The 21,156-nt window shown below is 45.9% G+C and overlaps 1 protein-coding gene across 1 annotated transcript in view; it reads left to right on the forward strand.

Annotated features, from left to right (window-relative positions):
• The window catches only part of GFRA1 (GDNF family receptor alpha 1), a 196,400-nt gene that overhangs the window by 151,010 nt on the left and 24,234 nt on the right, over window positions 1–21,156 (forward strand). The window contains exons 5-6 of the mRNA XM_011359314.2: window positions 15,028–15,137; window positions 17,685–17,819. Coding sequence (XP_011357616.1) covers window positions 15,028–15,137; window positions 17,685–17,819 — 245 coding nt within the window. The remainder of the gene's footprint in view (window positions 1–15,027; window positions 15,138–17,684; window positions 17,820–21,156) is intronic.

Genomic DNA, 21,156 nt, shown 5'->3' on the forward strand with positions numbered 1-21,156 from the left:
ATTCCATTCCACCCAGGAGACCCCAGACCCTGACCCAGGCATCACCCTAAGTTAGGTACCCTGCAGTCACGCTGCCATTTCCATTTCCATGGGCATTTCCAACTCAGTGAATGGGAAATTGCTCTGTAATTTTCAAAGCAATTAATTATGCAGAAACTGTTGCATCCAAGAAAAACAAGAATTTAAAAGAACACTTAATGCGAAAAGTACCACACCGAGCTGGAGTTGGAACTTTTCGTTTTCCCTTTCCCGGTCGCTGTCGCTGTCCTTGTGAGTGAGGCGGACCTGGGCTCGCATCCTGGTTTGGCTCGTTCTAGGACGTGGGCAGCTGGAGGCCTCAGTTTCGCTTCTAGAAATGGGCGTAATGACTCCATCTTCACAGGGCAGCTGTGAGGGTGGAATGAGGTGTCCATGCAAACGTATCAGCACAGTGCCTGCCACCTAACAGAGGAAACTCACTCCGTCTCTCCCTCCCTCATTCCACAAGTTTTTATCAGAGAGAACAACAAAAGCCTCAGATTTCAAATGAAACATTTCTGCCCAATAGCAGAGACCTTAAAAGTAGGATTTGTGGGTGGAGGGGGTAGCTTCTTACTGCTTTACACTTGTGTGCACCCACGGCATTCAACAGCATGTGGAAATGTCAGCCCGTTATGTGAGGCCGTGTTGCTAGGCTTTATATATCACCATCTTTTCAGTTTTGTACCATTAGGGAAAAATGGGGGTGAAGGTGGGGGTGGACAAAGTTAGAGGAGTTTGGCGCATGTGTCATCTCAAGCACATTCCTGCCCAGAATAGACAATTATTGACACACAAAGATACACACAGGAAGACGTGAATGGAGCTGGCCACGAGATTGTTGGGCCTGGAGTCGTAGATTCACTATTGTTTCAACTGAATAGGCAGTGGGGGTACCGACCACTGGCAGCCTCTTGGAGCACGCGCTACCGCAGTGACGTGGGGTAACGGTGAATAAAGGGTTCTTAGAGGTGCCTGTGTCTGAGTCAGTGATCCGTGCTACCCAGCAAAGGGCGGTCACTGACTCAGTGCCACGGAATATGCACCTTCCTCTCTTCTGGGTGGCTCTGTGCTGTGACTCATCCAATCACCCCGTTAGGAAGCAAGCCACAGCCGCGTGCAGAGTGGCTCGCCGTACCGGATGCCGGAGCCCCAAGTCTGCAGAGCTGGGGACATCATGGCTGGAATGTGTGGATGACGGTGATGATGACGAGGAGGATGACAAGGAGAGCAACATTTGTTTGACATTTACTGTGTGCCAGGCACTGTGCCGAGCACTTCACAACATTCCCGGAAGTGGGTGTTGTCACCATCCTCCTTATTTCACCAATGATGAGGTGCGACCTTGAGCAACTTCTGCAGTCACCCAAGTGGTGCCACTGCAGTGACAACCCAGGGGGTCTGTCGGGCCGCAGAGCCCAGCCTCTGTACACCATGCCGCCCGCTTCTGGTATAAATGTGTGATCTTGCTGACCACCCACTTTGGGTGTGTGGAATTGGCTACTGGCGGCGACTTTATTTTCACTTTTTATTTATTCATTTTAAAATAAAATTTTGAAATAAGAGACCTTTGGATCTTGTCAAGATAGGGCTTAAATGCCCCTCACAAAACATATTTCTTTACACTCTTAAAAAATGACTGAGGATCCCAAAGGGCTCTTGCTTATGTAGGTGAATCCGTTGATACTTATCATATTGGGAATCAAAGCTGAGGAAATGTTTACCTATTTATTGCTTCATTTAAAAATAATACTGGAAGTCCATTACATGTTACTATAAATAACAACATTTTTATTAAAAATCGCTATATTTTCCAAAACAAAAAACCTTAAGGAGAAGTGTGGCATTGTTTTACACTTTTAGAAATCTAGCGTCTGGCTGGAAGATACCTGGCTTCTTATATCTGCTTCAGCATTCGGTCTGTTTCAGTGTCCTATGTCTTGACCTCTGGAAAAACTTCCTGGTACTCATGTGACAGAATGAGACTGAGAAAGGTAAATAAGAACTTAATATGGCTGGGAAAGTAGTTTTGACCTCACGGACCCTAAAAGATGAGTTTGAGATTTCCGGGACCTCATTTTGAGAATGGCTGCACTAGAAGGACCAGGCTAGCAGACATGTGTGTGCACAAGTGTTCCCACGGTGTCCTTGAACTAAGACAGTCTGGGTGTGTGTGGCCACCTTGTACCCATCCCGTCCAGCTCCAGCAGGTCAGGATGGCTAGGCTGCAGGATGTCTGTGGGAACCCAATGCCAGAGACTTTCTGGGTAGAAATGGGTCCTGAGAATTCCAGAACAGCTGAGCCTCCCACCAGCTGTCACTGTGGGGCTACGTGGTTGCTGTTGTGCCCAGCCCAGCTTGCTTTCCATTTCTGAGAGATGCCCTCCTGACAGACAGTGCTTCTTTCTCTTTTTCGACATGGCTGGGGATTTCAGCATCATATTAACTCAGTCAGGCAGAACTCTGGGCTGATGTAGAAAAACCTTTTGTGCCCGGAAAGACTCAGTGGCACTTTTCTCTTAAGTAGGAGCTCAGGAGAGTGTCGCAGGTAAAGCTCTGCTCCTTGGAATTTGGGATGGAGTGATGCATCGTGATGTGGGCCACCTCAGGTGCAGCCCCATTCTGTTCTTCCTGCTCTGTGACCACTTACCATGGTAAGAGAGAAAGGATTATAATGACATTGAGCAAGGGCTAACCCTTAGACCTGGAAAGGCCGCGAACCTGGAAGTTCAAGATTCCTCTGCTCACCCAGCACTTGGAATATCTATTGGAGAGTTAGCTGGCTCCATCTAACAGCTGCGAACTTCTTAGTATGGGGGTCTGGGGAGACAGAATGCTATCTCTCCAAGAATGTGCACTCCAGCAAAGGACCTTGACGCTGTCCTGCTAGAAAACCTTTTCTGTGAAAATAGATGAAAGCAAATGGGAAGTTCCAGGTTCAAAAATTCTGGTGGAAACTTTTTTAGCTAAAATTAGTCTTATGGTTTAGAAAGTTTGCTTTTTGCTTCGCATCCTGGCTGGTGGTTGGTTCCTTGACTGGTTTAGCAGAACTAGATCACCAGGTGCTTTACGGGGTCCAGAGGGTCAGAGATGAGTGTGCTGTCAGCATAGAATGTACTTGCACAGAGCAGAGGGGTGGGTCAGGGACTTCTCCCAAGTGCCGTTTCTCTAGAGCAGTGGTGTTCCAACTCTAGCCTACATGGGCATCAGATTCTGATTCAGGAATTGGGGCTTGATAATTTGCATTTCTAGAGCATTGCCTGAGATGCTGCTGCTGGTCTGGGGTCCACACTTAGAGAGTCACCAACTTTAGGCAGCGGTCCCCAACCTTTTTGGTACCAGAGACCGGCACTCCTATAAGAATCTAATGCCTGATGATCTGAGGCAGAGCTGAGGTGGTGATGCTAGTGCTGGGGAGCGGCTGCAAATACAGATGTAGCTTTGCTCCCTCACCCACCACTCACCTCCTGCTGTGTGGCCCAGTTCCTAACAGGCCACTGATAGTACTGGTCCGCAGCCCAAGGGTTAGGGGCCCCTGCCTTGGGGAATGTTGATCAGGTGACCGAGGCTGATGGGCCTCATCCTCCTCTCAAAGGAATCTGCAAAGCGGAGGATGAGAAGGAGTGGCAGCCAGATGGGCCTGCAGGATATTGAGAGTTAGGACAGGACACAGGAGAGTCAGCACAATTGTGGCTGGGGTAACAACAGATATGACATTTTTATTTTTTAAACTACAAGCACCATTAAACAAAAAGTATGCCCACTAATTCTATCGTTACCCTAGTAAATGATAGAATTTACTAGTGTAGATTACTATATCCACTTAAGTCAGATTTTGGCTTCTTGTACACACAATTCACATCCAAATGGTAGCAAAGTCCAAGAACTAAAATTTAAAAGTCAAACGGTAATTCTTCTTACACTGCTATTGAGGGTGAATACAAGCTTGAGAATCTGTGGTCTTCTTTTCAAAATCTGACTCTAACTCTTACCTGCTCTATGACTTTGAATGTTGACCTTTCTGGATCCCAGTATCCTCTCCTGTTAAAAAAAAAAAAAGGCTCACTTGGCTGGTCAGATTATTTGGTATTGAGTGACACAGGCCTGTGAATCCTTGGGCACAGTGACTGGCTATAAGTAAAGGTAGATGTTAGTAAAGTGTCTGGAAGCAATTAGATGCACCTGCTGTTTCTCCTTGTTGAACGTGTAACACCGAGATGTTTGCCATGAGTATCGATCTGTAAGTGCCTGGAACTGTAGAGTATAGCACTCAGATTCATTCATTTATTCATTCATTCACTCATTCAACAAATACTTACTGAACATCTACTTTATAGTGGGCATAATCCTAAGTGTTCACCTTCTCAGGATGAAGGCAAAACTATTAACAAAGCGAGGTTATAAAATAAAAAATGATGGAGAGCTGACATGGGCTGGAAGGCTGAAGCTGGTGCCCTCCTTCAGACGCGGAGCCGGCGAGGGGGTCGGTGAGAGGTCTCAGTGGGGACCTTTGAGATCACTGTGAATGGGTCCAAATAAGCCTTAAGATCACCCGGATGGGTAGATGGTTGAGGGGACGGTTTATTATTAAAATAGCTTACGTGGACCATGCAAATCAGCTTCTCTGCCCTGAAGAGAAAGGAGGGAGGAATGTAGTTTTAAATTTAGCTGAGAGCTTTAGGATAAAATGTAGAAAAAGGGGCTAGGCAGGGGGTGAGGGGCTGGGAGTGTGCTGTTAACACGAAGATGTTAAACATGAAAGTGGATTCCAAAGAAGAGTTATGGTTTTTCTGGGGGGAGGGCGGGGATGGTGGGAATTATCTTCTGATGGCGATGGAATAAGGAATTTATTCTTTTGATGTATATGCCACGATTCCCTGTCTCCTCAGCAATGCCCCATCAGGAAAGGAAGATATTAGAGACCAGCTATTTGCTGAGCTCGAGTTCTCTGTTGACCTTAAAACAACTTGCCTGGAGGAAAATTGACCTAGTGTATATTTACTATTGAGCATAATTTTCCTTAGGAGGTCGGCAACCCTATTAAAGATTAATAGGGGATCTTATTTTCATGTGTTTCTGCTTAAAGTCTGTGTGTGCAAGTGCAGGCTGTTCACCATTCACACATCCCTTTACCTTCCCCTTTCCACACGCCCTCCCGGGGCAGCAGAAACTAGGCTCCTTCAGTGCGGAGAAGGTGAATTAACGCGCTGCTGAGCAGAGCTTGGAGCTTGGGGCGCAGGTATCACAGAGGTATTTAGTGCTCATTCTTTGGGTGTGGGGGCAGTGAGAGGAGTCTTGCAAATTATTAAAGTCAAGAGAGGCTGTGTAATTTTAATATTTCATCTTCTGGGAACTCCCAGAGAAGCAAGGTTTAACCAAAAGAGGCCAGGCATCATTCCAGATAATTTCTAGAATTTACTTGTGTTTCCCTACAGTCATTAGACTTCGGTTTCTCTGGCTATAGCCATCATGATGCAACACTTCCTTGTTAGGGTACAGATAGCACCTCCTTAAATTTACATCGGCCTGATGCCAGCCAAGCCAGCAGAGGGCATCACGTGGGGACCACATGTAGAGACCTGTAGCATTGCCTCAGCCTGTTTCCTTAGGCGCGATTCCATTGGCCTATAAAACACATTTCTCTGCTTGAAGGTGTGGAGAACTCACAGGAGAAACCTCCCCTTGGTCTTAATGGTAGGAATGGGTCTGAGGTTAATCCTGGGCTTATTGAGCATCTACAGACCTTGAGCAGATGGGTTAGTGACCTCAGGACAAGATGTTTCATATGCCAAGTTATTAGCAGATGGATTCGAAGGGAAGTATCTCTACCCTAGTGCTTTTTGGAGGTCTCAAGGTCAGAGTGGACCTCCTGGGCTGGTGCAGAGTAGAACAGAGGACACCAGCACTGATGAGTCTTGTCCTCATCTAGGAATCTGGAACAATCGTAAACAGGTGCTAGGTGCCAGCTGTACCTAATCCTCTAGTAACACTTCGAAGGACTTAATGTCATTCATTCAGAGTAAATTAAGCTTCAGAGAAGTTAGGGTACTTGCCCCAAATGTCATGGTTAATAAGTGAGCAGATAGAAATTTAAGTCCTGGCCATTTGCATACTCTATATTCAAAACCTCTACTGTATACTGCTCGTTAGTAGTGGTTTAGTCGTCTGTTGCTGATGTAACAAATTACCACAAGCGTGGTGGCTTTAAACAACACGAATTTATTTGCTTCCAGTTCTGGAGGCCTATACAGATCTTACTGGGCTGAAACCAAGGTGTCCACAGAGCTAAATTCCTTCTGGAGCCTCTAAGGCTAAATTCATTTTCTCGCCTTTTTCCCCACCCTCATTTCTTGGCTCATGGCCCCTCCCTCCATCTTCAAAATCAGCAGAGGCCAGACCAGCCTTTCTCATCTCATCACATCACTCTGACTTCTTCATCTTGTCTCCATTTTCCACTTTTAAGGACCCTTGTGATGACACTGGGCCCACCATGACAATCCAGGATAATCTTTCTCCCTTAAGGCCCCTAGCCTTAATCACATCTGCAAAGGCCCCTGTGCCATGTCAGGTGACATATTCACAGGTTCCAAGGATTAGAGTGTAGACATCTTCTGGGACCATTATTCTGTCTACCGGCTCTCTTCTGAGAGCTTCTATCTTGACTTTAATTTTGGTATATCATGACTAGTGGAACCAGTTATTCCCCGCTCTTCCCAGAGGTTCCTCAAAAGCACAGAGCCAAATCAGTAGCTTTCATCTAGCCATCTATACCAGCTGCACCATTCCCTCGGTCTTATCTATACCAATGGCTCCTAATTCCCTCACTTTTTTTTACTTTTATTCTGTTGCATCAAAGCTACAACAGAATGCATCTCAAAATTCTTTCTGAAGCAAGAGAGGGGATAAATAATTAAATGAAACCATGGTGGTGACCTTTGCAGCCCAGAGTTCCAGCGCAGGTGATTTGGAGATTCTTGGGTTCCAGGATGAGTGTGAGGCAGCTTCTGTAATTCACTCCTGAAGATGGAGGTGCCTGCAGAATTCTACATGAAGCAAATCCACACCATGCTGGTTGACAGTCTACGCTCTGGTTCTACTTGGGAAAGATTGGTTGAGCATCTAGATTTCTGTTTCTCCTTGTGGCCCAGAGTCACTAACTTGCCATCTCTCATCAGAAAGCTATTGGCTATCTGAGAGTTTTATGATAATTTCAGCATCCAGAAAACCTCCAATTTGTTTTCTCCCTCAATTTCTTCCCATAAAAACGAGTACTGCCAAAGCTGGGTTTTCTGCACTAATGGACATGTCGTAGCGTGGATAGTACAAAACAACTTTATTGACTTGGCGACGCCACATAGGGTTATTTGCAATATTTCTGTGCTCCCGTTATGACTTACAGTCTGCTTATACCAGGACTGTCAGGATGCGCGTTGGAAAGATTGGCTGACGAGGGTGGGGTGGGGGTGGGAAGGAGGTCCTGGCGGAAGGGCAGCCTGGAGCATCTGATCAAAGGCTGCCCAGAGCCCTTTCTGGGTTGGAATGGATTCCCTTGCCAACTACTATAACTTGCTTTTCACATTTGCCATGTAGAGATTAGCCGTCAAACCCTGTCAACCTCTCTGCGGTTGTTGATTGATGGCTGTCAGTGTTCAGGCAAGGTGGCTTCATGAGGGATATTGCGATTGATCGGATGCTGACCTAGACCTCCCTTGGGGCTGCTGCAGTTTGATGTGATCAGAAAGGCTAAGGCGATCTCACATCTCTGCCCTGCAGCCAGCTTTCACTCACCCTTCCCCCGGAGAGATACCCCAAGGAGGACGTGTGGACAAAAATGATGCTTGGCATCACCCATGTTCCCTGCACTCTTTCTTCCATGGGTGAGGCTTTCTCACAGCCCTGTGGGTCAAGCCCGGAGGGCAGTGACTGCAGCCTCTGGTGACCCAGGTGCTGGGCCAGAAGCTCCCAAGAAGCCAGACGAGCAACCGTGATTGGGGTTCCTCAGGGTGAGTGGGGAGCAGGAGTTTGTTAAAGGGGTCGTAGCCTCCTGAGTGTCAGAATGAAGCTGGCAGGGACTCAGGGCCCTTCCTGTCCCAGGAAACAGAGGCGCCAAGCAAGTCTTGAAGGCTTCTTGGACGTCAGAGTGCTCTTTCCCAACAACATGGTGCCATGGTCTGACTTAGTCCCCGAGAAGCACATCAGTTGGCCAAGGCCTTAATCATCCCACCAGGAGTGGGAATCCGTGTTCAGGGGCTGAGAGACACAAGACATGTGAACCTTTGGCATCTTTGGCTGGGGTATGTGAACTCCCCCGCCCCAGGGCCTCTGCTTCAGAGTGGACAGGCTCATTCCCAGACTGGGGGCAGACCTGGTCTTTCCAAAGGGCCTCCTGACCCCACCCTCCCCCAGGACCACAGCTGGCTCCTGGGCAAACGATGAGCCTTTGCTTCAGGAAGCCAACATGCACAGCCCAAAGCAGGGAGCAGCAAGGCCAGAAAACATCCCCTGCGAAAGGTATTTAACATAGGCTCTGATTTGCTAAAGGATGCTCTCCAGATGTGCTCTCCAGTCGGCTGTCGGAGAAGAAGGGCTAAGGTAATTTTCTAAAAACAGAAAGTGAAAAATCTGTTTTGTGTCACTGTACCAGAAAATTACCATTCCAGGGCTCTTGCTTTGTCGTCCCAGGTCTAATATTAGCTGCATGTTTTTCAAATTATTTTTATTCTGCATAAGAGATTAGCAGTATTAACAAACTTACTGATATTTAGTTATTTTAAACATATGTCTTTGTTCCCCTAAGCCCCTGAGAAAATAAAATAGCTTTTCTTAAAATGCCTTTATTTTATGACCTCATATGACTGAGAGGTTTTAAGTCACGCCACAGGATTCCTGGCTTTGGACTTCTCAAATTCATTTTGGTCAAAGTTGCTGCCTTCAGTTACACAGACGTAGCCTGTTCAACGTATGTCTTACAGGGAGGCAGCAGAAGATGGGCAAAGGCGTATGTTTCTCCATGCCGGGCTTGCTGTGTGTTTTTGCTGCAAGGGTCTTACATTGGAATGGACCAGGGCCTGGGGAGAAAAACTGAAGGGATGAGAAGTAAATATTTATTGCGCGACATGTATTCTGGGTTCTGAGTGAGGCACGTTGTATAACTGTCATTTAGACCCCACAGTAGCCATTTAAAGTATTTTTGGATAGCATCAGCCCCATTTTCCAGGCGAAGAAACTGAGAGCTGCATACATGAAATAACCTGTGAAGGCGCGAGAGCATAAAAGATGGGGCTGGGATTGGAAACAGGTGTGTGTCACCCCCAAGCCTGTCATCCTTTGCTTCCTCTCCCTGACTGATGACGAAAGCGTTCAGAAATTAAACGGCTCGAATTGAAAACCGAGACTCTAGAGCCCTGATGTTCACACTGCGCTCAGAGAAAAACACTAGTGATTTCTTACACAAGTGGATTAACAAAGTGATCCTATGCCCAGGGTTCTGGGTTTCTCCCCGGTCATCAGGTCTTGCCATTCTCAGTTGGGCACTGGTGGGGGCCAAAGAGCCACAGTAAAGAGAAGGCTTACTCCACAGCCTCTTCTGCAGAGTCCCGGCTGCATCGTCTGGCCCCTGCTGAGCTCCTGCACAGCATTCAGAGAGCTCGCTGAGGCTCCGGGGGTGGAACACCAGAAAGCAGGCTAATGGTAGCAGAAGAAGAGCAGTTATACACTTGATGACTTAAATCCCAGAAAAATTCAAGTCCAACACCCTCTGCATTTTTCCTTCCAGGGCAATTCCTCTTCGCATTGAGGGCCATCTGCCACCATGTACTTGACTCTGGGTAGGACCTTCACCTCTTTGGTCCTGAGCTTGTATGTGAGATGAGGGGATCTTCTAGAAAAATCCTGGTCTCTATACTCAAAAGAAACCAAATGCCTCGACACTAAAATCATGTGTAATGGCAGAATGCAGTCATGGGAAGGGGAATAATAATGTTTTAAAAACAAATGTCTCTCCCACCCCACCCCAAGTAGCTTCAAGTGTCCCACGGACTGTATTTCTGAAGTGGGAGAGAAATCCAAGAATTTAAGTAAGTAAGCAACAGATTTAGGAATTCAGATTGATTAGCGTCAGAGCCTGGATCTCATTCAAGATCTCACTACTCTCAGTCCAGGGCTCAGTCCCCCCAGTCACTCGGCTTGTGTCCAAGTGGGATTTGTCCTGGAGAAACATTTAAGGGATTAGGATAATCCAGGATGAGTTAACCTGGGCATTTCTAGTAGGATTTTTACCTATTCACCATAACATTATTTTCCTAAAAGGGTTGCAGAAAAAGTAGAGAAATGATTTATTTTCCCCACTGTCAAAAGACCATCTGCTGTTTGAGAAGACTCTCCTAGATTTTATCATTTTAATCATTTTTCTATTTCCAGTTAACAGCATGCTTCCTTTAATATGATATTTTCTGCATAAACCACTGTTTTCTCTTCAGCAGATTTCCTAAGGCCAACTTGGCATTTGCCGGCATTTTCCTCCTCTTTAAGGGTGGGAAATTTTCTCTTTCGGAGGGAGATACATTTTTACATTAGTGCCTATTCATTTCATTTTCATTTTCTCAGAGAAAAAAACAATCACGTTCATCACTGCTGTCGTCATGGAGATTTCATGTCTCCAAAAGAAATCTAATTGTGGGTTTTCTTTGTTAATCCTACACTGGATATTAAAGCTTTCTAGTTTGGATCTCTGCAGCCCAGGTGGGGACACCATTCAAACAGATTACAGCATGATTCTTAACCCAGAGTGTGCAGAGGGGCTGTCCTGGCCGGGTGCTGGGGCTGTGGGCATAGCAGGCCTGTCCTCTCTCATTCCTGTTTTTTCCCCTTGTGGCCCCACTGTGTGCTGAGTGTCCATGCCCTGAGTCTACCCACTCCTTTCTGCGGTCTTGACTTCCATTCTGTCGGTGCTCACCTCTCAGCGCATCCTCCTTCCTTCCTCCCCTTCCGGCCCTCTGTTCTTCCTTCTGGTTCACTGCTGGCTGCAGCCTCCCAAGTAATCACTTCTAGTTTCCTGCCCTCCCCATTGCGGCTGCGACAGTGAGGGCACAGAGTAGTAAGTTTTGAGTAAATCTTTGCAAAACAATAGCGAGATCCAAGAGCCATCCTGATATGCACATCCGATCCTATTATTTCCGTTTAAAATCCTTCGGTGGCTCCCATTGCTTTTAGGATAAAGTCCCAACACCTGGGTCATTCGAGGCTCTGCGGCTTTGCCAGCACCATCTCTGGTCACTCACCATTTGCATCCTGCAGCCCTGCTGGCCCCAGGGAATGGCTCCCAATGTTCTGGATGATACATGTGTTAAGTGCGGTGGTCGAGGATGATCTCAGCTCTGGAGTCAGAGCGAATGTGGTCCCGTTCCAGCTCTACTACCTGGGGGGAAGTTGTTACGTTACTTCTTTTTGCCTCAGTTTCTTCATCTGTAAAACGGGGCCCATAGTATCACTTGCTCAGGTTGTCGTGAGAATAAACATGTGACTACATGTCAAGCACTGAGATCAGGGCCTGGCACGCACCCGCACTTTGTTATTGTAACCTGGGGTTATTGAGTGTGGTTACTTTCTCGTATGCTGCCTCCTTCTGCTTGGGATACCCCCACTCCACCTTTACCTGATCAGTCCTATACATCCTCCCAAATTTCAGTCCCAATATCACGGCCTCTCTGAAGCTGTGCAGTGTTAAAAGCTTAGGATGTGGGATCAGAATGTGTGGTTTTAAAGTCGTGCTTCTGCTACTCACGATTTAACTCCAGTCTAAATGTGGTAGGCTGTGTTTTCCTCATTTGGAAAATTAGGATAATAAAATAATGGTCCCTACCTAGTTAGAGTTGTCAGGAAAAAATATAATGCATGTAAAAACATACCTGGCATATACTAAATACTTCATTCATGTTAGGTATTATTTTTATTAGCAGCTTTTCTTACCTTTTATCAAGAAATAGCCACTGTATTATTATAATCTTTCTACTTGTTTCTCTCAGCTTCTAGACTGTCGGTTGAGTTCAGGGGCAGAGAAATTATTCATCATTAGATCACAAGCATTTGACACATCATTCAGTCAATGGAACAGACAAGAATTTAGCTGCTTTGTCAATACGTGTAACCATTTACACACGTTGCTTTAAGAGATTTTAGAGGACCGTGTTGGTAAGAGAAGGAAGGAAGGGAGAAGTTAGGAAGGAGGAATCTGGGGGAGGCCTGTTTCCTTTCTTTGGAAGGTTCCAGAGACTGGAGGCTAACTGGTGCTCCAGCATTCCATGTGGGCCAGAGGTGACTGGGAATGGGAGAGGATACCTATCCAGAAAGGACTGGAACCGACCCCCAGGACAGGCACGTTTTATCAGCAGGATTGACCACATCGTACTGGCTCTTAAACAGGGTTGTGCCGAGGGATATTTAACAACTGGTTCTCTAAGAACAACACAGAGCCCTCCTTTGCAGCGTTTGCTGATTACCATGGTGTAAATATTCCCGCCAAGCCCACTTTCGAGCTACCGCTGTGATGTTAACCAACGCGCAGAACTCCTGAAAATTTACCAGTCAGCCGGTAATGAGCTGGCTTTAGCACACGACTGTATAAACTTCTCACCGCAGCTTTTCTGTCTGTAAATATGAATTTTATAATGTGACCATCCTGTCTCCACATACACACGTCACGGGTAGCTGGGTCAGATGCGAAGGAGCCATGGAAACGGTGGTGTTTAGTGGTGCTGCATGTGCTCGCGATTCTTTTGAAACCCTCTTTCCCTCCGCTGGCTGTACTTGTCTTAGAGCCAAGATCTGTGTTGATGATCTCTCAAAAACCAGCCTGTCCAAGGTTCTGCTCAGAGCAGTACATCTAGTTTTATTCTCCCAATCAGGGTTATGCTCCCTGCAGCAGACTGACTCAATTAGCCTTCCATTCCAGAGTCCAATTGTGAGTCAATTCTGAGGTTGTTAAGCAAAATGAGTCTAGTGGCAGTAGCCTCGTGCTGAAGGACAGCAATTCGCATCACGGGGCTGGCTGTGCAGCTAATGGTCGACTGAAGAGACCACGAGAGACAGGAGACACGTGGACAGAGCGACCTTCCGTCCATGACTGGGAGAAGGGCCGGGAGCACAGGGCTGCCAGGGCGGAGAGCTGATCAGGTTGTGTGCACAACTTGGAGCCTCAGCTGCCTGAGCTGTACTTGGCCTTTGCGGGGTTAGAAGCCTAGTACCACTAAATCATTAACTTCCGCAACCAGGAAGAGACTTCTGAAATTAACACTCAATCCAAGCTGGATGCCATTGGAGCCAATTGAGTCAGCCTGAGCCATCTTTTGGGAGTTCCTCCGAAAAATAAATCCTTTAACCGGGCTACAGAAAATGGCCAGGTTTTATGCGCTTCAGCGTGTTCAATTAGAGTCAGAAAACACCAGCAAGGCTCCAACAGTGGGAGAGATCCGGGTACGCGCACGCACACACACACACGTGCATGCACAAGTCTCATATGGAGGACTTTGCCAAGCCACTTAGCTCTGCACATGGCCCGGCCTGGGAAGCCATATAAAGGGTCTCTCTGAGGAGTGTCAGGTGCCGTGCAGAGAAAATAAAGCAGAGCTCCAGCATCTGCCCCGGGGACTCACAGTGATGGAACCAGGCACATGACATACGGAGTGCACAGATCGGCACGGATAGGGAGGCTCAGACACGCCTTGTTTACAAGGGTTCAAGGAGAGACCAGTCTCACGGCGCAGCCTTTGCAGTGTGCTGTGAACTTGGATGATTTCATCAGGCCTTTAAATCCCCTTCTAGTTCAAGTTGCGGTAAAGGGACCACACGTGTGCTTCCTACCCAGCTTTTACAAACCTTTGTGACCATCACACATCTCGCTGTGCTCTGTCTGTGTGTTTATATATCATAAAATACGCTAAGTAAATACAGTTTCTTGAGAGGAAAGAAGTGAAAACGGCACTGGGTATGTTGCCTGCCAACTCGGGGGAGCTAAAGAGAAGAAAGCTGAGACAACCGTTCATTGTCTCCCATAATTGCCAGATAATTGAAATTCTCTGGCAGTCCATTGTGTTCTTCACACAGAAACAGAGCTGTTGTCTGCTGAGATGACCTCAGAGGTGGCCCAGCTCTCAAGCAGAATTTCTCCAACAATATCCTCTTCAGATTAAAAGAGCCAGTTGGTCACAAAGAGGCCTCTTCCTCCTCAGACCAGCATGTCTGCGGCCCCCTCTCTATTTCTGGGTCTCTGCAACTTCGCCACCACCCAGGGCCTCTGGGCGGACCGTGCTGGCCCCTGGGGAGTTTGCAAACTCCAGACAGATGCCGCGTTTTGATCCGTGGACCCTCCAGGCACCACCTCCAACTGCAGGCCCATCATACCCAGTCAGAGACAGTGAAACTACAGCCAAAGTGAGCGTCACCTTGTCCCTCTTGGCCTTTCCCTTCAGTTCCAGAAAGGCAAGCCCCTCCCCATTGTCACCTGGCTAAAAAAAATGACTGCCCCAGTGCTGGCGGATGAGAGATGACTTACAAGACAGATACACATATTTTTAAAGCCAGTAGGAATTACGGGCACAGATGGGCTGTAGGATCCTACTTTGATGCCAGGGACATATTTCTGTATAAAGTAAATATTTTCCCAGTGTGGATCTCCCGTGTGTGTGTGTAGAGACGCATATTTTCTAAAGATGCAAATAAGCCTAGTCAGAAATAAATATTGAATGGAAACTTCAAAGCACCTAGATTTTTTTAGTTATATGCCCTGAAGACTTCTCTGCAAATACGCAGACACACAGGTGGGCGAGGGCTGGGGGAGGGTGGGGACAGATGGGGGGTTGTATAAGAGAGGATGCTAACATTTTAAAGGGTTCACGTTTTCTACATTTTGCGGGGCGGAGGAAGGCATATCGACAAAGGAAGAAAGAAAAGTTATGTCTGTCTATAGGCTCAGGATATTTTAAAGCGCCTTCCCCTCTTTTCTTCCTATTGCAGGTCTCGCCTTGCTGATTTTTTTACCAACTGCCAGCCAGAGTCCAGGTCTGTCAGCAGCTGTCTCAAGGAAAACTATGCGGACTGCCTTCTGGCCTACTCAGGGCTTATTGGTAAGAGAAGCGGCACAGGGAAAAAAGTCTGGTTCACAAACACTCACAGACTCTTCCCATTGTAGCCTGCCACTGCCTGTGCAAGTAACGATCTCCCAGAAACCTTCTGTGCTGGGGTTTTGATGTCAGGCCTTGAGGACTCGCCTATGAAAACAGAAAACAGGAGGATAATGGATGTGCAAAGGCAAAGGCAGGAAGCTAGCAGGGTGAAGACTTGAGAAGTATCTCGTTTGGAGAAGTGACTACGCAGAACAAAAGTACCGAAAAAAGTCTGGTTTTGGAAGAGGAAAGCAAGTCGAACCAAGTTAATTGCATTAGGGAACTAATGGCCCTTGGGGGGAAAAAACCCCAACTGCTAGGGTCCTTCTCACCATTAATATTCTTGGTAATTCAGCTCCTGGTTGGTGGGGTGGGGTGGGGTGGGGTGTCGGGGTGGGGGGGGAGGGGTGGATTCAGCCTAAACTTTTTTCCCTGAGAATAGACACAGCAGAAACTGTGCTTTCTGTCCTTCAAGCCCTGAGGCTTTAGGAGAACCAGGTTGTCAGTATTTGGGGGGACAGTGCAGTTACACCAGGCCCCAGTGAGTTGAAAGAGAGCCAGAACTGAGGTGAATCTGTGCCCATGGATAAGTGGGGCAGGCAGGAGGAAAGGATGGTGCTCCGGGTCTTGGGGACTGCGGAAGCGTTGGTGACGGGGTTCCAGCACGTTTGATGTTTGAGGACGAACGAACACGTAATGAAGGCTGCGGAGGCCAGAGGGAAATCACAGTTGTCAGAAGCGTGATGGCTCAGCCAGGATGTGTGTTCCTGCCAGGGTCACACAAGTCGCCAGGAAGGAGGAACATCCCACCAAGAATGACAGCACAGACTAAATTCTTTGTCACCAGAGTGTCTTCAGCAAGAGTCATCGGGAAAATCAAACAATATTACTTAATGCAGAGATATTATAGGTGCTGCGCAGTCACCCCAACTTTTTTTGAAAGGACACTTGTGTCCCATTGGGTCATACCTTTCACCGGTTACTGACCATTTTTATGGCTATGTCCAACGAGAGTGTATCTTCCTTAAGTCAGTATTCCAAATGGGCATTCACTCTCTCCTTGTCTTAAATAAGCCTCTAGAAGGGGTTACTTATCAACTATGGAATTACAGATTTAGGAAATAACAGAAGTAATTAAGATATACTCGTTGTACAAAGTTTTTAAAAAGATCCAGAGACGCCCAAAGGAGATCTACAAATCAACTCCCAGATATAATTACTCTTGACACCTCAGTCCGTATCCCTCCAGTCAGACACGCTTGTTAAATCCTCCACGAGTGCAAGATGCAGGGCTTCCAGGCATTTCTGGCTTGGCAAACTGTTACATGCCTGAGGATGTCGAAATCCTCATCACTTAGGGGAATAATTGGTCGAGGCAATGCATTCTACAGACCAAAATTCATTTCTCTGTTGGGTCCAGATCTCTCCCTCTGCGCCGGTCATTGGATTCTAACTTCTTTCAGGATTTCCATATGTCAGGGAGCCACTATGGGGCCAGGCCTGTTTAGTGGAAGTTCTCATCTGAAAGCAAAATGGCATATGATGTAGTTCAAGACAGTAAGGAATGTAGGGCAAAGAAGACACGCCCTTGACCCAGAAGAGCTTACAAAGAATTTTTTTTTTTTCTGCTTGTGAACCCAGTATACCCTGTGGATCACTGACCGCCTGTGACTTCTTACTCTCACATGATATATAAAAACAGAAAACTTTTTGGCATGAGAAGGCATTGCCTAGTGTGAGCCACCCAGGAGAAGACATTTGGGTTGTATTAAGTATAAATGCATTGTGTAGTTGTGCCGGTACAGAATTCGTGAGAAAAACCATGGATACAGAAAGATGGAGGCAAGAAAGACCACCCCGTATTTCTCTGAGGACTTTTGAAGACTATTGAGACAATGCTCCAGGAGCCATCAGCTTAGAGAATTTTCGCTGTTTGTTTCCAATTCATTCTCAACTTGAAAGACTTTATTTAAATCTGTTGAGAGTCTGGTGAGCAGTGGCCTCATTGTATACATTCAAGATGTAGGGTAACCCACAAGGATAGCTTTGAAGCTTCCATGTGTTTCTCTGAAGAAGCCATTTGCTTCTGAGGGAAATGGATTCAAAGTCCTAAAAGGTTTTTTAAGATATGGAAAACCAGTTCTATCTATTTATGAAGACTAATGACATTTTCCAGAAAAAGCAAGGGATTTGGTAACTCATGCTTTCAACGTTAATTCTCTCCTACTCCATGACATCCATACCATTTCAGGGAGAAAAAAAAAACACCCTAAGTGTAGCTCAAGGAGTTCTGTTATAATTTTTTAAGTAAATATGTAAATTATTTTGTGTACACAAGATAAATTGCCGAGAAAATGCACTGCTTAACATAATTTACCACTCAGCAAGCACAATGTTTGTAATCATCCACAATGCCTTTGCCATCGGAGGGACATTTGTTTCTTTTCAGGGTATAGAGAAGTTCAGATCATCACGCAAGAATAAAACATCTTGTTTTTACTCTTCCAGGTACCGTCATGACCCCCAACTACATAGACTCCAGTAGCCTCAGCGTGGCCCCGTGGTGTGACTGCAGTAACAGTGGGAATGACCTGGAAGAGTGCTTGAAGTTCTTGAATTTCTTCAAGGACAATACGTGTCTTAGTGAGTTTTTTAAAAAAACCCAGAAACGAGCATACAGACACGCTTTTCTCCCTGAGCTCAAGTTGTAACTCCATATTTCTTGTATCTGCCTCCCCCCTCTCTTTCTTGTCTCTTGTTTTCCTGATCCCTGATGGTGAATCAAATGCCTTTTGGCCACACCATGTAACGACGCAGCAGGGAACAGAACAAGTGATGAACTGGGTGCTGCCAAGAGAGCAAGAGATTCAAATAACCGAGGGTACATTACGTGGGAAAGAACACTCCTACCCATAGCTCAAATTCTGATCTTGGCAACCAGCACGGAGCCTGTTCCAAAGGTTCTTAAAACCTGGACGCAATATACGATGTGAGGCACTCAGACAAATTAGATGAGAGTGGGCCTCCAAGGGCTGTCTGCGAAAAATTAGAATATTAACATCAGTAGCCCCTTGGATGTTCCGGGTTGGCTCAGAGGACAAGCCTCCTTGAGTGAGAGAAGCTGGTGCTACAGCCAGCAGCCTCGGGATGGTCGATTATCTTGGGAGACAGGGACAAGCACTCGGGAGTGTGGGTGGGAGACTCCTGCCTAGAAACAGTATCCGTTATGACTTCAGTATCCTTGAGGCAATTGGGAGACGTTTCCTAAAGGGAGAGGGATAGAGAGAAATGAACGGGTATGAACATCAGCTTTCATCAGATGAACTTCAAAAGCTTGGTGCCAGGTCTCCCTTCTATCCGCCGAGATCTGCACGCTCAAGGTGACGACCCAGCTGAGATGCTTGAGTACCTCACTCACATTGAATTGTGGCAGCCACCATGAATTTATTGGGGTGCCTTCAACTCAATGTACAGGAAGTGTGATTTATACATTAGCTCCTTTGCTGTAATCTGTACAAGAATCCTAGGAGATGTAGGCATTATTATCTTCATTTCACAGTTGAGTAAAGGGCCAGTCTTCACTTAGATCGTCTGTGCCAAAGATAGGATCCAAAGGCTGAGTTCCTTCTGCAGTCCCCTGCCCCCTGAGGGTTCTTTGTCATGCCTGATATCGAAGGACCCACTGAACAAGTAGATATGCCTGAACATCAGGGACTAGGCGTGACTTCCTGGTGGCAGGTGTGGACCAAGTTTCTAGGAATCAAGGCTTAGTCACCTCCTGTCCTCAAGTGGCAATTTCTCCATGATGCCCTGCTGTATCGTGGCTGATTTTTAAGGAATTAGCTAACAATTTACCATGGGCACATGTTACTTCCAAAACCTTCTCACTGTTTCCTTTGTTGACAAGACTAATTTAAGTGATTTGCTCACTACATACTTGAGTCATGTGGCTGTAGCCAAACCATTAAAACTAAAACAAGCTTTTGGATACTTAAGTGAAATTCAAGCTGGCAAAACTTGTCTCAGGATGGAGTCATTCACCTAGCCTTGAACCTCTTGTTTGGTCTTGCCTTAAAAAAGTGTGTATGCGCGTGTGTGTGTGTGTGTGTGTGTGTGTGTGTGTGTGTGTGTGTGTAATATATCTCCTTCTTTACATCTTGCATGCTCTTCTGGCAGAATACGAGATTTAATGAAGATAAAGCAATGGCAATAGAAGTCAGCGAGGGAAAGATTATACCCATGCTGGCTGGAAAGCTGCTCCCTCACAAAGAAACTAAGGCTGTCCCTACTTAATAATATTTCGGTAAAGGGAAGAATAGTCTGGTATCTTATTGCTAATGACTTTCCAATAAAAATAAATGCATTTGGTCTTCAACAGGGACCAAAGCCAGCCAGAATGTTGTATAGTCATTTTATTTAAACTTTGATTAGAAGAGGCACAGCATACCAAAGATACAGGGCTGTAAATTCAGTCTCTCACAAAAGGCCCTGGAGTAGAAGGAATTGGAATTTGTACATTTCGGCCCAAATGCAATAACCCAGTTCTGCTCTCTTCAGATTAACCAGACCTCCCCCAATTCCCCTGTCATAAACAAGACTCCAGCCTATCGTTTACTTCTGGTTATTGGGGGAGGTGACAGTTATTTTTGCACCTAAGTGCGTGACAGATGCGAGGGGAAGAAAGCAGAACGAGCTGAAGGTGGAGGTGACTGTTACTGTCACTCAAGTCTTTCTTCAGATGCCACCTTCCCCTTCCTGGGCCACTTTGTCCAAACTGCCGTCCCCCATTCCCATCCAGTGCTCCCTGTGCCTCACCCCTCTGTCCTTTTCCTCCGAGTACTCCTTACCACCTAATGGGTTGTATATTTTACTTATTTGTCTCCCCGCCCATAATGTGACCTCCACGAGGGCAGGAACTTCTGTCTTTCATTGCTGTCAATGATATTCATTGCTGCACACCTGGTACAAAGCAGTGCCTGGCACTTAGTAGATGTTCCATTGACATTTGAATGAATGAATGAGCAAATGAACAAAATAAACCAACTCCCCAAGTGCCAGTGCCAACACGCTGGAAAGCACAGGTAGTTCCAATGAATAGCAAAGGGCCTCCTGAATCTGCATGTCTTAACGAGAAAAAGGAAGGTTTAGTTGTTCTTTCATCCTTGTTCTGGGTCATTCAAGGAAACCAGTCCCCCACATACTCCTTTCGGTATGTTTCACCCACCCATTGAGCCATGTAACGTAGCTAGGGGCATAAAAAGCATCTCTATTAATGTGAAGCTGTTTCTTGCAGCCTAAAAAATGTAAAATTGTAGAAAACAAGTTTCCAATTTTCTGAACTTAAAGGATAACACTTTTAGAACAAAATGTCACTTCTAAGAGGAATAGTAGGCTTAAATTATTCTGTCTTGTGTATCGAAAAATGCCAGCTAAGAGTCATATATTAACAATTTGCACATTCAGGTCCCAAATGGAGGAGTTTGATTTCTTATACAATGAATACGAAATAAAAAAAATTCCTAAATCCAGGCCAAATCCCCGAAGACCTGATTAAAAACTGTTTTTTATTCATTTTGGGCAAGGGAACAACACACAACCAATTTACTCTTGCCATAAAAACAATCTAATCCCATGAAATTGTAATAAGCTTTTAAAGTTTTACATTTTAAACTTTTCTTTTAAGCAGGGCTGCTCCTAACTAATTATGCAGATTTCCTCTGGAAGACTGGGAGCAGAAAGGGAAAAAAAAAGTGATCTTAGTTAAATTTTCACTATATTATTGATGAGCTCTGGGATAGGCTTTTCTTTTAAAGAAATTGGTTGGATTTGTACTGTGAGCAATGCCTAAGCCTCATAGTAGGTGCTCTGTGACAGTGAATGATAGTCTTTGCTGTTTAATTTTACTGTCCAATTAATGTGAACACCACTGGGATATTGTACTTTTTTTAAAATAGCACGATAGGGATATTGTACTTTTTTT

The sequence above is a fragment of the Pteropus vampyrus genome, unplaced genomic scaffold, assembly GCF_000151845.1.
Source record: "Pteropus vampyrus isolate Shadow unplaced genomic scaffold, Pvam_2.0 Scaffold46, whole genome shotgun sequence".
In the NCBI taxonomy this organism is placed as follows: domain Eukaryota; kingdom Metazoa; phylum Chordata; class Mammalia; order Chiroptera; family Pteropodidae; genus Pteropus; species Pteropus vampyrus.